The 14,559-nt window shown below is 42.9% G+C and overlaps 1 protein-coding gene across 1 annotated transcript in view; it reads right to left on the bottom strand.

Moving 5' to 3' along the window:
- Positions 1 to 13,592, bottom strand: part of TXNDC12 (thioredoxin domain containing 12) — a 30,019-nt gene extending 16,427 nt beyond the window's left edge. The window contains exon 1 of the mRNA XM_055341681.1: positions 13,362 to 13,592. Within this exon, the coding sequence (XP_055197656.1) occupies positions 13,362 to 13,458 (97 nt within the window). The 5' untranslated portion in view covers positions 13,459 to 13,592. The remainder of the gene's footprint in view (positions 1 to 13,361) is intronic.
- Positions 13,593 to 14,559: the final 967 nt, after the last annotated feature.

Here is a 14,559-nt window from a genome sequence, read left to right as displayed (position 1 = left end):
TCTCCCTTACTCCCAGGGCACCTGGGTGGGATCAGTTGGTTAAGCATCTGACTTCAGCTCAGGTTATGATCTCAAGGTCCTGGGACTGAGCCCAACATAGGTCTCCTTGCTCAGTAGAGAGTCGGCTTCTTTCTCTGCCTTCCCCCTGCTCAGGCTCGCTTGCTCTGTCTCTCCCAAATAAATAAAATCTTAAAAAAATTTTTTTCCCTGACTCCCAAAGCACCCCATTCTTGCCCCATCACAGCAGTTCCCAGGCTGAATTGTAAATGTTTATGTGCCTGTCTCCCTCACTCTAAAGGGAATTCTCTAAGGGCTGAGATCATATCTGTCTTATTTCCTCCTGTTTCCCCAGCGTTAAGCACTACACACGGTCATAGTAAGTGCTCCATAAAATATTTTTTGTGTAAATGTATCTTATTTAGGCCATAGCATGTAAATGACCTAATTTGATATCTGGAAAATGTTGAGTGATTATAATAATGCTGTCATTTATTGGTGACCTTATATGTGCTCATGTTAACTACACATTATCTCATTTAAATTTGGCTTGAACAATAACCCTTTTTATGTTTCCCTATACTTCTGTTTTCTCATCAGTAAAATAAGTAAAATAATAGCTACATCTCATAAGATTGTTACTGAATATTACATAAGAAATACTATAGTTATTAACTTAGCAAACTGCTTAACACTTTATAAATGATCAGTATATAGCAGCTTTGTTTGTTCTTCTTTACAGCTGAGATTTCAAAGGCTCAGAGGAGTTACACAACCTGGAGCAGGTCACATTGCTGGTAAATAGCCAAGCCGGGATTTAAACTTCAATTTTATGACCCCTCGGTTATTACACTATTTTTCAGGTCCTTCTTTCCCAGAAATAAATTAAAATTTTCATCACTGTTACCACAGGGGAATAAACAGATCATTCAGATTAGCACATGGAGGCAGTGTCCAAACTAATCATCATCACTTTTCATTCCCAACAGCATGGGCTGCTAGCCAAGAGAAAATGTGTCATTTGCCAAGTGCCCAAAGTCTAATCCTGAAGAGTCAATGATTAAGTGAGAGTGAAACTGGAACAACTAGAAGGTGCCTAATGTGACTGATCACCATCATTCTACCTTTCAATACCTAAACTCAGGCAACTGAACCCTGCTTTGGTGAGATGCCTAACTAGACAGTCTGGAGGGATATCCACCTACAAAACAATAAAATCCTAGATAAAATGGACTTTCAAAATATACTCACTGGGCTCACAGTAATAAACACAAATCCAAAGTAAGCTAAAACCAGATGAAGAATAGTGAACAACAGGCAAAAGGGAAGGCTGACCTGAAAGCAAATGTTCACTATAATAGAGCAAAATGGAGAAGATAAATCTGAGACTCAATATTAAACCAACTCAAAAAAGATTAAAGTGGTAATACCCCCAGGTTTCTAGGCAAATTGAATACCAAACCTGTCTGGAGTAAAGTACTCCCCTCTTTAGGCCTCCAGAATAGCCAAAGATGAACAACAATTATGAGTTTACAATCCTAGAGCCCCAAACATGTAAGAAAACAAGCTACCACAAGTAAGATCCAGCAGAAGCAACAGATAGATTTATACCCCTGAGGATTTCAGGTATTAAAATTATCAGCCATTGTATACAAAATAACTATGTATGAATGTTTAAAGAAGTAACACAGGGGATCACAAAAATGGGAATGCAATATGCAAAATAAATAGGCAAATCTATAAAGGCACTTGCAGGACTTTTAGAAATTAAAAATATATAAGAGTACCTGGCTGGGTAAGTCAGTAGAGCATTTCATCTTTGTTCTCAAGGTTGTGAGTTCAAACCCCACATTAGGCATGGAGTCTACTTTCAGAAAATTGTTGGGGTGATTAGTGGCTCAGTTGGTTAAGTGTCTGACTCTTGATTTCAGCTCAGGTCTTGATCACAGGATCATGAAATCAAGCTCTGTGCTGGGCTTGTGCCTAGGATTCTCTTTCTCCCTCTCCCTCTGCCCCCTCCCTACTTCATTCTCTCTCTCTCTCTAAAAAATAAAAAAAAAGTTTTTTTGAATTACTGAAATAAAAAAATCAATGGATATTCAGTGATAAAAAGAAATGAGCTATAAAGCCACAAAAATACATGGAGGAACCTTAAATGCATATTTCAAAGTGAATGATGCCAATCTGAAAAGGCTACATAATAAATGATTCCAACTACATGACCACTCATGAAAAGGCAAAAGTTTGAGATTGTAAAAAGATCAGTGGTTGCCAGGGGTTCATAAGGGAGGGTCGGATGAGTAGATGGAACACAGAATGTTCATAGCAGTGAAATTATTCTGTATGATTCTGTAAGGGCAGATATATGTTATTACAGGCTAAACTGTGTCTACCCCACCAAACTGATAGGCTGAAGTCCTAAACCACAATACCTCAGAATATGATTGTACTTGGAGACAGGATCTTTAAAGAGATAATTAAATTGAAATGAGGTCATTAGTGTGGGCCCTAATCCATTATAGCTGGTGTCCTTCTAAAAAGAGATTAGGACATAGACACATATAAAGGGAAGACCATGTGAAGACACAAAAAGAAGACAGCCATCGACACGTAGAAACCAATCCTGCCAACCACTGACCTTGAACTTCTAGCCTCTAGAACCTGAGAAAATAAATTTTTGTTTAACCATGTCTGTAGAATTTGTTATGGCAGCCCTAGCAAATTCATATATATATCTCATTATATATTTGTCAAAATCCATAGAAGGTGAACCCTAATGTAAACCAGGGACTTTAGTTAATAATAATGTATCAATACTGGCTCATCAATTGTAACAAATGTGCCAAAATTAATGCAAAATGTTAATAGTAGAGAAAACCAAACCCCTAGAGTGGGAAAAGTGAGGACTTATATGGGCACTCTTTTTTCCGCTCAACTTTTCTATAGACCTTACACTGCTCAAAAAGCAAAATACATTGGAGGGGTGCCTGGCTGGCTCAGTTGCAAGAGTGAGCAATTCTTGATCTCCAGGTTGTGAGTTCAAGTCCCATGCTGGGTGTAGAGATTAGTAAAATATGTGTGTGTGTGTGTGTGTGTGTGTGTAGATAGATAGATAGATAGATAGATATAGACATGTATATATGTATAAATATAAGTATAGGCAGCCCAGGTGGCTCAGCGGTTTAGCGCCACCTTCAGCCCAGGGCATGATCCTGGAGACCCAGGATCAAGTCCCACATGGGGCTCCCTTCATGGAGCCTGCTTCTCCCTCTGCCTGTGTCTCTGCCTCTCTCTCTCTCTCTGTCTCTCATGAATAAATAAATAATATCTTAAAAATAAATAATGTATATAATAAACTTTAAAATTTTTAAAATAAAAAAATTCAATGGATAGGTTAAAACAGCAAATTAGAGACAGGTGGGGAGAAAAATCAGAAGTTATCCAGACTGCAGCATAGAGAGATAAGGAATAGAAAATGTGAAGGAGAGGGATGCCTGAGTGGCTCAGCGGTTGAGCATCTGCCTTTGGCTCAGGGCCTGATCCTGGGATCCAAGATCGAATCCCACATCAGGCTCCCTGCTTGGAACCTGCTTCTCCCTCTGCCTGTCTGTCTCTCTCTCTCTCTTGTGAATAAATAAATAAAATCTTTAAAAAAAAAAAAGAAAATGTGAAGGAGAGGCCAAGAGATATTGAGTAGATCAAGAAAACTAGTATTAAAAAATTGGGAGTTTCAGGGGCACCTCAGTGGCTCAGTCAGTTGAGTGTCAGACTCTTGAATTTGGCTCAGGTCATGATCTCAGAATTGTGAAATCAAGCCCTACATCAAGCTCCATGCTCAATAGAGTCTTCTTGAGATTCTCTCTCCCTCCCTCCCCTCTGCTCCACCCCCTGGCTTCCACTTGTTCCCTCCGTCAATAAATGGAGGCACCTGGGTGGCCCAGTTGGGTGGGAAGCTGCCTCCTGCTTTGGTCATGATCTCGGGTCCTAGGATCAATCCCTGCATCAGGCTCCCTGCTCAGCAGGGAGTCTGCTTCTCCCTCTCTTTCATATTCTGTCTCAAATGAATAAATAAAATCTTTTAAAAAAGTAAATAAATAATTTTTTAAATTGTAGTTTCAGAATGAAAAGATGAAAGAAAAGGACATATCTGAAAAAAATAATATCACTAGGGTGGACGCTGGTTGACTGGGGAACAAAAGTGGAAGGAAAAATACCTTTTGAAATATTAAACCATGTTAGTGTATTACCCACTTAAAATACATTTGCATCTTTTAAAAAGAAAAAAATAGCTGAGAATTTTCAAGAACTGAGATAAAACATGAATTTGCAGATATATGAAGCACAATGTATAATAACTGGGACAAATTATGAAATCAAAATACACACATTTAAACTGTAGTGAAACTGCAGAACCACAAAAATATTAAGACCTTAAAATCAGTTCAAAGACAACATATCTTTTTTTTTTAATTTTTTTAAAATTTTTATTTATTTATGATAGTCACAGAGAGAGAGAGAGAGAGAGAGAGAGAGAGAGGCAGAGACACAGGCAGAGGGAGAAGCAGGCTCCATGCACCGGGAGCCCGATGTGGGATTCGATACCGGGTCTCCAGGATCGCGCCCTGGGCCAAAGGCAGGCAACAAACCGCTGCGCCACCCAGGGATCCCAAAGACAACATATCTCCTACAAAAGATTTTAAAAAATCGACAGGAGCAAACTAGAAATCAGAAGAAAACAGAGTATCAACTTCAAAATACTGAAAAGAAAGTATCTCTAAACTTAGAATTATGTGCCTAGCAAAACTATCAAAAACAAGGGCAAAACAGAGAGTTTTAGAAAAACTAAGGTATTTTTCCACCATCTAGTATTCACAATTAACTATTATTTCAATAAACAGACATTCATTACATAGATTTAGTGGTCAAGAGCATAAACATGGGTAGCGCTGGACCTAGACTCCCTGGGTTGAATCCTAGCGCTGCAGCTTACTAGCTGCATGACTTTGGGCAAATTACTTACCCTCAATTTCCTCAGCTGTGGATAACTGAGGATAACAACAGTGTCTACCTTTTAGGATTGCTGTGAGGACTGGGAAAATGAATACATTAAAGAACTCCAAACAGCATCTGGGATTGGAGAATTGCTACAAGTATTTCCTATTAATATAATATGCAAGGAGGCACTATTCTAAGTACTTTACAAATATTGATCCTCATAATAACCCTAGAGGTAGGTACTCTTATGAATCCCATTTTACAGATCAGAAAACTGAGACACAAAGTCTAAGTAACTTTCCCAAATTCTTTATCACTAGTGAGTATCAGAGCTGGGATCTGAACCTAGGCAGGCAAGGTCCAGATTCCTTGCTTTTATTCACTAAACAATGGTGTCCCTCGAAGTAGAAGGAGGAATAATAAAGAGGCAAAGGAGGGAGCAGACAATGCCCAGCCTGTAAACCACTGTAAAGACTCTAGCTTTTACTAAGCTCTTGGGTTTTGAGCAGAGTAGTTAACATGATGTGGTCTAGGATTATTTCACCTTCTATGCTGAAAACAGACCATTGTGGGGTGTTATGAATTGAATAGAATCTCATAAGAAAGGGACATTGGAGTCCTAACCCCCAGGACTGTGATCTTATTTGGAAATAGGGTCTTTACAGAGGTTATCAAGTTGAAATGAGGTCATCAGGGTGGGCCCTAACTCAGTGTGACTGGTCTCTATATAAAAAAGGGAAACGTGGACACAGATATGCACACTGGGAGAGCATCTACAAGGAGAGAGGCCTAACACAGATCCATCCCTCACTATTCAGAGGGAGCCCATCCTGTTGATTTCATACTTCTACCCTCTAGGACTGTGAGACAAATTTCTGCTGTTTAAGCCACAGTCTGTAGTACTTTGTTACTGTAGCACCAGTAAACTAATACAGATGGGGAAAGCAAAAGTAAATGAAACTAGTAAAATGGATATTGCAATAATCCAGGCAAACGATGATAATGGTTTGGGCCAGCTGAGATGGTAACGAGTGTGAGATACGATAGGAGTCTGGATGGATATATTTTGAAGGCAAAGTCAAAAGGATTTTGCTATGGATAAGGGGTGAGATAATTAAGGACAACTGTAAGGTTTTGGCTTTGGCAACTGGAAGAATGGAATTGCCATGAACAGAATTGGGAGAGAGAGAGTTAGAGTGAATTTTGGAAAGAAACGTTAAGAGCTTAAGGGCACCTGGGTGGCTCAGTTGGTTAAGTGACTGCTTTCAGCTCAGGTCATGATCTCAGGGTCCTGGGATCAAGCCCAGTGTGTTGACTCCATGCTCAGCAGAGTCTGCTTCTCCCTTTGCCTCTGCCCCCACTGCCAACTCGTGCTTTGAGACTATCTCTCAAATAAATAAAATCTTTAAAAAAAAAAATAAAGAGTTCAGATTTGGATATGTTCATTTTGAGATGCTTACTAGACACCCAAGTAGAGATGCTGAATAGGCAACTGAATGTCTGAGGCTGAAATTCAAGGGAAAGTTATCAGAATGTGGATGTTAGTTAAGCCCTAAGACTGAATAAGATCACCAGAGTGAGTGTAGATGGAGAGGGAGTCTAATAGCCCTGGAGCACTCCCACGTCAGGTTCAAGAAGAACCAACAGGACAAGACAAGGAACTGGTAGTGAGATCGGCAGAAAGCTAACCATGGATGGAGCCCTGGAATCCAAGTGTTTCCAAGATATTTCAAGAAGGATGATCAACTTGAATGAATCAACTTCTGATTTAACGGATGCTCCTGTTAAATCAGAAATCATCACAATGTTTAGCAAGTGGAGAATAATGCTGACCTTGACAAGACCTGTTTCGATTAGTAGAGTGGGATAAAAGCATGATTTAGAGCAAGATCAATGTAGCCCAGGGGAAGAATTAGAGGAGTGCCCACAACTCTTGCACAGAATTTTGCTGGCAACTACCAGAGGGAACAGTGAGGAGAGGAAGGGTTTTTATTAAATATAGAGGAAAGAATAGGGCTGTTGAAAGTGATAGAAAAATGACATAAGGGGATCCCCTGGGTGGCTCAGTGGTTTGACGCCTGCCTTTGGCCCAGGGCCTGATCCTGGAGCTCCGGAATTGAGTCCCACCTCGGGCTCCCTGCATGGAGCCTACTTCTCTCTCTGCCTATGTCTCTGCCTCTCTCTCTCTCTCTCTCTCTTTCTCTCTCTCTGTCTCTCATGAATAAAGTCTTAAAAAAAAAAGAAAAATGACATAATAAAGGTAGGACAATTGATACAGGAAGGAACAGTCAATAATATCTTGAACAGGTGAAAGAAAATGGGAGTTACTACTCAAATAGGGGGATCAGCTTTTGCTAGGAGCACAGATAGTTTATCCAGCAGACAGGGGAGGAAGAATATACGGACGCTAGTACTAGAAGGTGGGTAGATGTAGTGATGACAATTTTTGAAAGTCCTCTTCCAACTGCTTCTGTCTCCTTTTTTTTTTTTTTTTTGTCTCCTATTAAATAGCAAGCATGGTCACCAGCTGAGAGCAAAGACTGTGGAGGAAGTATTGGGAAATACTTCCCAAGACAAAGGGTATGAAATAATCCTCTAGGAGAGAAGAACCAAAGAGACTAGAAGAATAAAAAACAGGCACATTTCAGGAAGAAAATGATTCCAGAAGACCTGACACAAGGAATAGTGAGCAAAGAAACTGACAAACATGTAGATAAATCTAAATATTTTCTGTACAGAAAAATGTTCCTTTATTTTTTTTTAATTTTTATTTATTTATTTATTTATGATAGTCACACACACACACAGAGAGAGAGAGAGGCAGAGACACAGGCAGAGGGAGAAGCAGGCTCCATGCACCGGGAGCCCAACGTGGGATTCGATCCCGGGTCTCCAGGATCGCGCCCTGGGCCAAAGGCAGGCGCCAAACCGCTGCGCCACCCAGGGATCCCTGTACAAAAAAATGTTAATGCTCAATTTGTAGAGTTAAAAAAACCAAAACAAAACTAAAGCACTGAACAATTGCTAATAAGTAAAGAGGAGGTGACTGAAGTTGAAATGCTCTAAGAACCTCTTACCATTAGAGGGTTAGGGTATTAATGTTACATTTTGTAAGTATGCAAATAAAATTTCAAAAGTAACCACCAAAAGAATAGAACTAGAATGTCAACTTCCCAATCAATAATGGAGATAAAGTATGAACAAGAAAATACTCGACAGCATAATTTGAAACAATTCACTACATGTACAAAACTTCTTTGGAAATTCATATTAAAAAGTACATTGGGGGGGCACCTGGGTGGCTCAGTCAGTTAAACGTCTGCCTTAGGCTCACATCATGATCTCAGGGTCCTGGAATTGAGCCCTGCATCAGGCTCCACACTCTGTGGGGAGCCTGCTTCTCCCTCTCCTGCCCTTCTCCCCACTTGTGCACGTCCTCTAACAGATAGTTTTTTATGTTTTTAAAAAAAATTTTTTTAATTATTTATTTATGATAGTCATACAGAGAGAGAGAGAGGCAGAGACAAGGCAGAGACACAGGTAGAGGGAGAAGCAGGCTCCATGCACCGGGAGCCCGACATGGGATTCGATCCCGGGTCTCCAGGATCACGCCCTGGGCCAAAGGCAGGCGCCAAACCGCTGCGCCACCCAGGGATCCCCAATAGATAGTTTTTTAAAAAGAAAGTACATCAAAGGGTCACTTCCCTGGCTCAGCCAGTAAAACATGCAACTCTTGATCATGGGGTTATAAGTTTGAGGCCCACACTGGGTGTAGAAATCACTTAAAAATAAAATCTTGAAAAAATAAAAATTACATTGGAATTTTTCATAATAGTAGTAATCACCACTATCATTTTTTAAATGCTTACTTTGTGATAATCACAATAATGCAATGGTAACAACAATAATATTAATAATGGCTAATCCATATTGCATTCACTATGTGCCAAGTACTGTTTTCCATGCTTTCACATGGAAACTCTAAGTATCCCCATTTTACAGATATGGAAGCTGAAATTAAGCAGCTTGCCCAAGGTTACACCGCCAGTAAGTGGCAGAGCCAGGTGGAGACTCCAGGCGGTAGCCACGTGCTCTACTGCCTGTCTAGCAAAGACTGAGTAAACAAACAATGAAGGAATATGGCCTCACCAAAGCAGAATGAAAACACTGACTTCAGATCTGGAAAACTGGGTGCTTTTGCTTTCCTTCAAAAATAACTTGAAAGTGTACAGGGTTAACCTTGTCACTAAAACCACCCACTTCCCTGACACCACGCACGCGTTCACGCGTGCCAACATGGAGCACGGGATGACAGTCCAGTTCCTGACGTGGCACAGGCACAGCCACTTCACGTAGGCCACTACTTGCAAGGTGATCCGAAGGCGCCCACATCCAGCTGCCCTTTTCCTAAAACATCACCTTTAAAGGGCGAAGAGGGGAAGGGACCCTTTCTAAACATGGCATTTATATCAGAATTTCCAAGGCCTTCATCTTAAAATTGTTTTCATGAACGAAGTGGGAGATATCAGAAAAGTATTACATACCCTCCCGGGCTGACGAAATAAAGGGTCAGGTGTCAGAGCTGTAGCCAAGCCTCTAAAACAAGCAACACGGTACCTGAGAGGTAGAAAAACACTGTGGCTGAGGGAGTAGAGTCCAACTGCAGTGGAGCAGCCCCGGGTTGGAATCCTAGCTCCGTCCTCTGCTTTCACAAATGCATAATATGACTAACAAAATATCGACCCCACAGGACTATTGTGAAGGGGCATAGCGTGGAAGGTAAACCCTTCATATGTGTCAGTGCTAAGTTTTTATTCCAGAGACTTGATAAAGTCCTCTGTTTCTGTTTCAGGAGGGAGAGCACAAGAACCACCCCCATTAAGAGCCTTCCCATTTCTCCTGTCAAGGCTCTACTGGAGTTCCTGCACTCTGAGGCAGGGGTGGTACATGGCTTACAAGCATGGCCTCTGGGGTTTGTACCCATTTACCAGCTGACTCCCTTGCCCCATTTAGGGTTCAGAGGGCCCCCATTTTGGGTTGTTCATCTGTGAAATGAGGATTATCAGAAAAAATATTACCCATCTTAGAGGGTTATCATGAGGATCAAACCAGGCAATACATGAAAAATGCACGCAACAGTGCCTGAAATATAATAAATGTACAGAAAACATTAGTCATTACAATCCTCCCCACAGGTGATATATTCCAAATTTTTAGGACACAGAGAACGACAAAAATTATAGTTGACCCTTGAACAACATGGGTTTGAACTGCAAGAATCTACTTATATGTGGATTTTTTATAATACAGTACCATGAATGTATTTTCTCTTCCTTATGATTTTAACTTTTTTCCTCTAGCTTACTTTATTATATAAAAACAGTATATAATACATATAACATAAAAAATATCTTGACTATGTTATTGGTAAGGCTTCTGATCAATCAGTAAAGTTCTGGAGGAGTTATACGTTGATTTTTTGACTATGGAGTGTGGGGGAATCAGCAGCCCTGCCCTTATGTTGCTCAAGAGTCAAATATATTCTAGAACACCATAATGTTAGATTTGAAAGGACTCTCAGGAATTATCTCTAGTTCAACACTCTCATTCAATAAGGAGTCCCCAGGGAAGACCAGAGCTGGCTACATGGTCTGACTAGCATTAAATCCCAGCCTCCTGATTCATCCAGTGCTCACAACACACCACCATACTTCCTGTTCTTAATGAAAACATGGATCCCTGGGTGGCGCAGCGGTTTAGCGCCTGCCTTTGGCCCAGGGCGCGATCCTGGAGACCAGGGATTGAGTCCCACGTCGGGCTCCCGGTGCATGGAGCCTGCTTCTCTCTCTGCCTCTCTCTCTCTCTCTCTGTGTGACTATCATAAATGAATAATAATTAAAAAAAAGTTAAAAAAAAAAAAAAGAAAACAGTACGGTCATTCAGTCTCTCCTCCATATAAACCAACAGACCATCTCCTGGAAGCATTTGGGAAGAAATCTTAACTCATCAGAATTTTCAGGAACCACTGCTTCAGGTAGCACATTTTGGGTACATGGGCTCTAATTTATTTCCCAAGAATCCATACCCAAGAGACACAAAAAACAAAAGTTTGAAACATTATTAATTCCTTTCAGGAACAATGAAATATTCCTCCTTGGGAGGGCATAATAATAAATATTAACTAAATTTAGCTTTCTAAGTTTCCAACACAATATTAAGTGCCTTTCATTTTTCCACTGAATCCTCACAACACAGACCTCCTTCCTCAGGATGGCACTCCTAGAACCTCCTGCCCACAGTAAAGATGTTAGTGTCTGCAGCTGCTTGCCTACTTGTCTTGACAGTCTTCAGACTATAAGCTGAAAAGACAGGGATCTCAATGATCAGGTGTCTCATTCATTTCTTCTTCCAACAAATATTCCTGAGCATAAATGAGACAGAAATGGTCCTGGCGTACTGGGGCTTTCTTACAAAGTGACCCTCAACGTTGCTTCCATGGGGGTCCTTCCCCTTGAACATGTCCTTGCAGTGGAAGTGATGCTATGCTTTGTAAGGCGAGATAAAAATGCAATGCACTTCCACCTTGTTCTCTTGGAGCAGGCACTCTTAGAATCCAGCTGTCATGCTGTGAGGAAGCCCACATCTTGCCCATGAAAAAAAAAAAAACCACATGGAGAAGCCACTTGCTCAGCTGAGGCCCCAGACATGGAACCAAGGGATCTACCTTCCCCACTGTGCCTTGTTTGAATTCCTGACCCTCAGAATCATGAGAATAAAATGACTTCTTTACACCACTAAATTGGGGGGTGGTTTATTATGCAGCAATGGCAACTGAAACAACCACACATAGTTCACGTCTAACAAGGAATAAAGATACTAAATAGGTGACTCCAAGGTACTGCCTACACCTAACAGTAACTGGAACACATTTTTTGTTGAGTGTCCAAGGTAGTTATTATTATGCCCATTTTGCAGATGAGGAACTGAGCTTTGGGAGGTTTAACAACTTGCCTTAAGTTTCTCAGCTGGTCAACAGCAGAATAAAGTCAAACTCAAATCTATACCCACACTCCTAACACCATATTCTGTCTCCCCCGGTACTTACAATTTTGTGCTAAGTATACAGTAATCTGTTTCAAACTGGGATTGTCAGTATTGAAAACATTCTGGCCCAGTAGAATCCACTGTGCAGTTTCATCACTGAGATGGAAACCCACATACCACCTTCTTTGACCTTCCTGGCTCATGTAATGCTAGATCCCTCATTCTCCCTAGCTATTCCACTCCATCAGTTTCCTTTCCTTCATAGCACTTCTCTAGCTGAAATTTTCTTGCTTCCTAATTTGTTCTTATTCATGTGTCCATGTATCTCTGACTTGAATACAAGCTCTGTGAGAGCAGGAACCTTATCCATCCTGTTCACTGTTTTATCCCTAGTGCCTAGGGCAGGGCCTGGAATATGACAGGGGACCAAAAATTGATTATTTACTGAAGGAGTGACTGCATTCAGGCACACTGAATGTCCTCCCAACTCATCACCTACTAATACGTACGCAAACAGGGAGGATAAAGCAGAATTTAAAACAGGACTGTATCAGAATCATTCTATCCAGTAAGGTCAGTACAAAAAAATGGAAGGAAAGGGGGATCCATGCTACCACTCTTCCACTTAAAAAAGCATAAACCCCAAGTTCCAAAGAAGGTGTAGGTAAAGGGATGGAGAAGGGGGTCACACCTCCTATCCCCCATTCATAACCACTGTCCCCTCAGTCCCCCAAAAAAAGTTCAGTTTCTTCAGACACATTGTCTGAAGCACACCAAGGACAACTCGCTGGTGATCCTCTAACATCAGGCCCTCTATCCTTCCTGGCCTTTCTTTATATACCAGTCATGCCATCCTGGAATGCAGGTCCTATTCTCCCTAAGGCACAGAGGGGGCAATGACCAGCTCTTCAGAGAAGAGGTGAGAAGGGTGATGTAAAACCAGGGAGAGGATCTCTGCATATGCAGGTCCAGAGGCCCTATGCCGCCCAGCAGGGACGGGGACTGACTGTTCCTAAGGACCTTCCCAGTGCTAAGCACCGATGCTGGACTCTTAGACATGCTTTCCCTGATTTAAAGGCCATTCCTTACTCCCAACCCAAGAATTTAGGGAGGCCTCAAGCACAACTTCCCCATCTCAACCTTCCCCGGACCCGCTACTCCCTAACCCCGAGAAATCCTCAAAATCCAGGAGCGGTTAAGGAGGAAGAAAGAAACCCGGCGTGGCCTCGGAGACAGAAGGGGCGCAGGGCCGTGTGAGCACAAGTCGGGGGTTGGGCGGGCCGGGCCCAGGGTGAGTAAAGGTTAAGACAGGAAGTTGGTCTGACCCTTTCCGAGCCCGATGTGTCCATCAGAAGAGGTGACCAGCAGCAGGAGACCGAAGCCCAGCGCACAGGTGGCCCCGAGGTGAGGCCGCAGCTCCATGGCGACAGTGCGCGGGGCCGCGTCCCCGCCAAGGCCCGCGCCTCCCCGAGCGCGGCTCAGCCGCACCCCTCGCGCCCCAGAGTTTCTAGCTCCGTGACCCTGAGGAAGTGATGTCGGACGGATGTGGGTGGGGCCTCCGGGGTCCGCGTGACACGGGTAAGTTTAAAGGTGCAGATCACGCTGCTCGGTGGTGGGGGAGGGGGGCTTTCCGGCGGCAGGGCGAGAGGGCGGGGGCGGCGGCGGGGACGGCCGGGGCGGGGCGGCTGCCTGCGAGCTGCCCCGCACCCAAGAACCGCGGCCCTGAACACTCACAACGCAGATCACTGATCGGTGGGGTCAGCCGCTCCGAACAGTGGGCTCGTTGCCCATGGCCTCCCCTTTCCTGCTCCGCAAGTAAAAAACGTAGACGACCGGATTTCATTCTTCAATTCCTGCGGCCACGAGGAGACCTGGCAAGCCTGTTCTGCAGCGCGTGGTCTCGTGCCTTGCAAGAATGCCCTCTTCTGCTGGAGAAGCAGCGCTGGACCTTATTTTTCCCCGCGGCCGCATCACTCACGGGTGATGCAACGAACTGGTGCAAGCTCCGGGAAAACCAAACTTCGGATTATTGCAAAACCGACCTAGCTTTTCATAGAACCAGGACAAAAGTCACTGCAGGCATTTAGATCGTAAAGTTTCATCTAGTCAAACCTAATTGTTTTGTCGTGCTTAAACTTTGTGGGTTGACTATTTCCTTCTCAATTGTTTTTTTTTACACGACCAACAGGTCAAAATTTCCCGTCTCCTCCCTGAGTGGAGACTAGTTGAGTCTTCATACTAGTGAGTCCGCACTAGTTGAGTTCAACAGTGCGGAGTTAATGCTCAGTGAAAGCTCTGCGATAAAGTACACACCCAAACAAAAACGCACACTTCTCTTCCGTTGGGATCCCTACCAATCTGTAGGCACCGACACAATGGAATGGAAGGGGGACTGCAAGCTCCAGAATGCAGTGCGGCCACCTGCGCCTGCCGCGCTTCTAGTGGGAGGCGCAGAGCACCCTGGGTTGTGTAGTCCCTGTCTGCGCTCCCCGGGATAGGCTGCCCCGGTGAGAGAGGGAGGCG

This window comes from Nyctereutes procyonoides, unplaced genomic scaffold (assembly GCF_905146905.1).
Source record: "Nyctereutes procyonoides isolate TBG_1078 unplaced genomic scaffold, NYPRO_anot_genome, whole genome shotgun sequence".
NCBI classification, from domain to species: domain Eukaryota; kingdom Metazoa; phylum Chordata; class Mammalia; order Carnivora; family Canidae; genus Nyctereutes; species Nyctereutes procyonoides.
The sequence above is the reverse complement of the archived record's forward strand: the minus strand, read 5'-3'. Positions and strand labels throughout refer to the sequence as shown.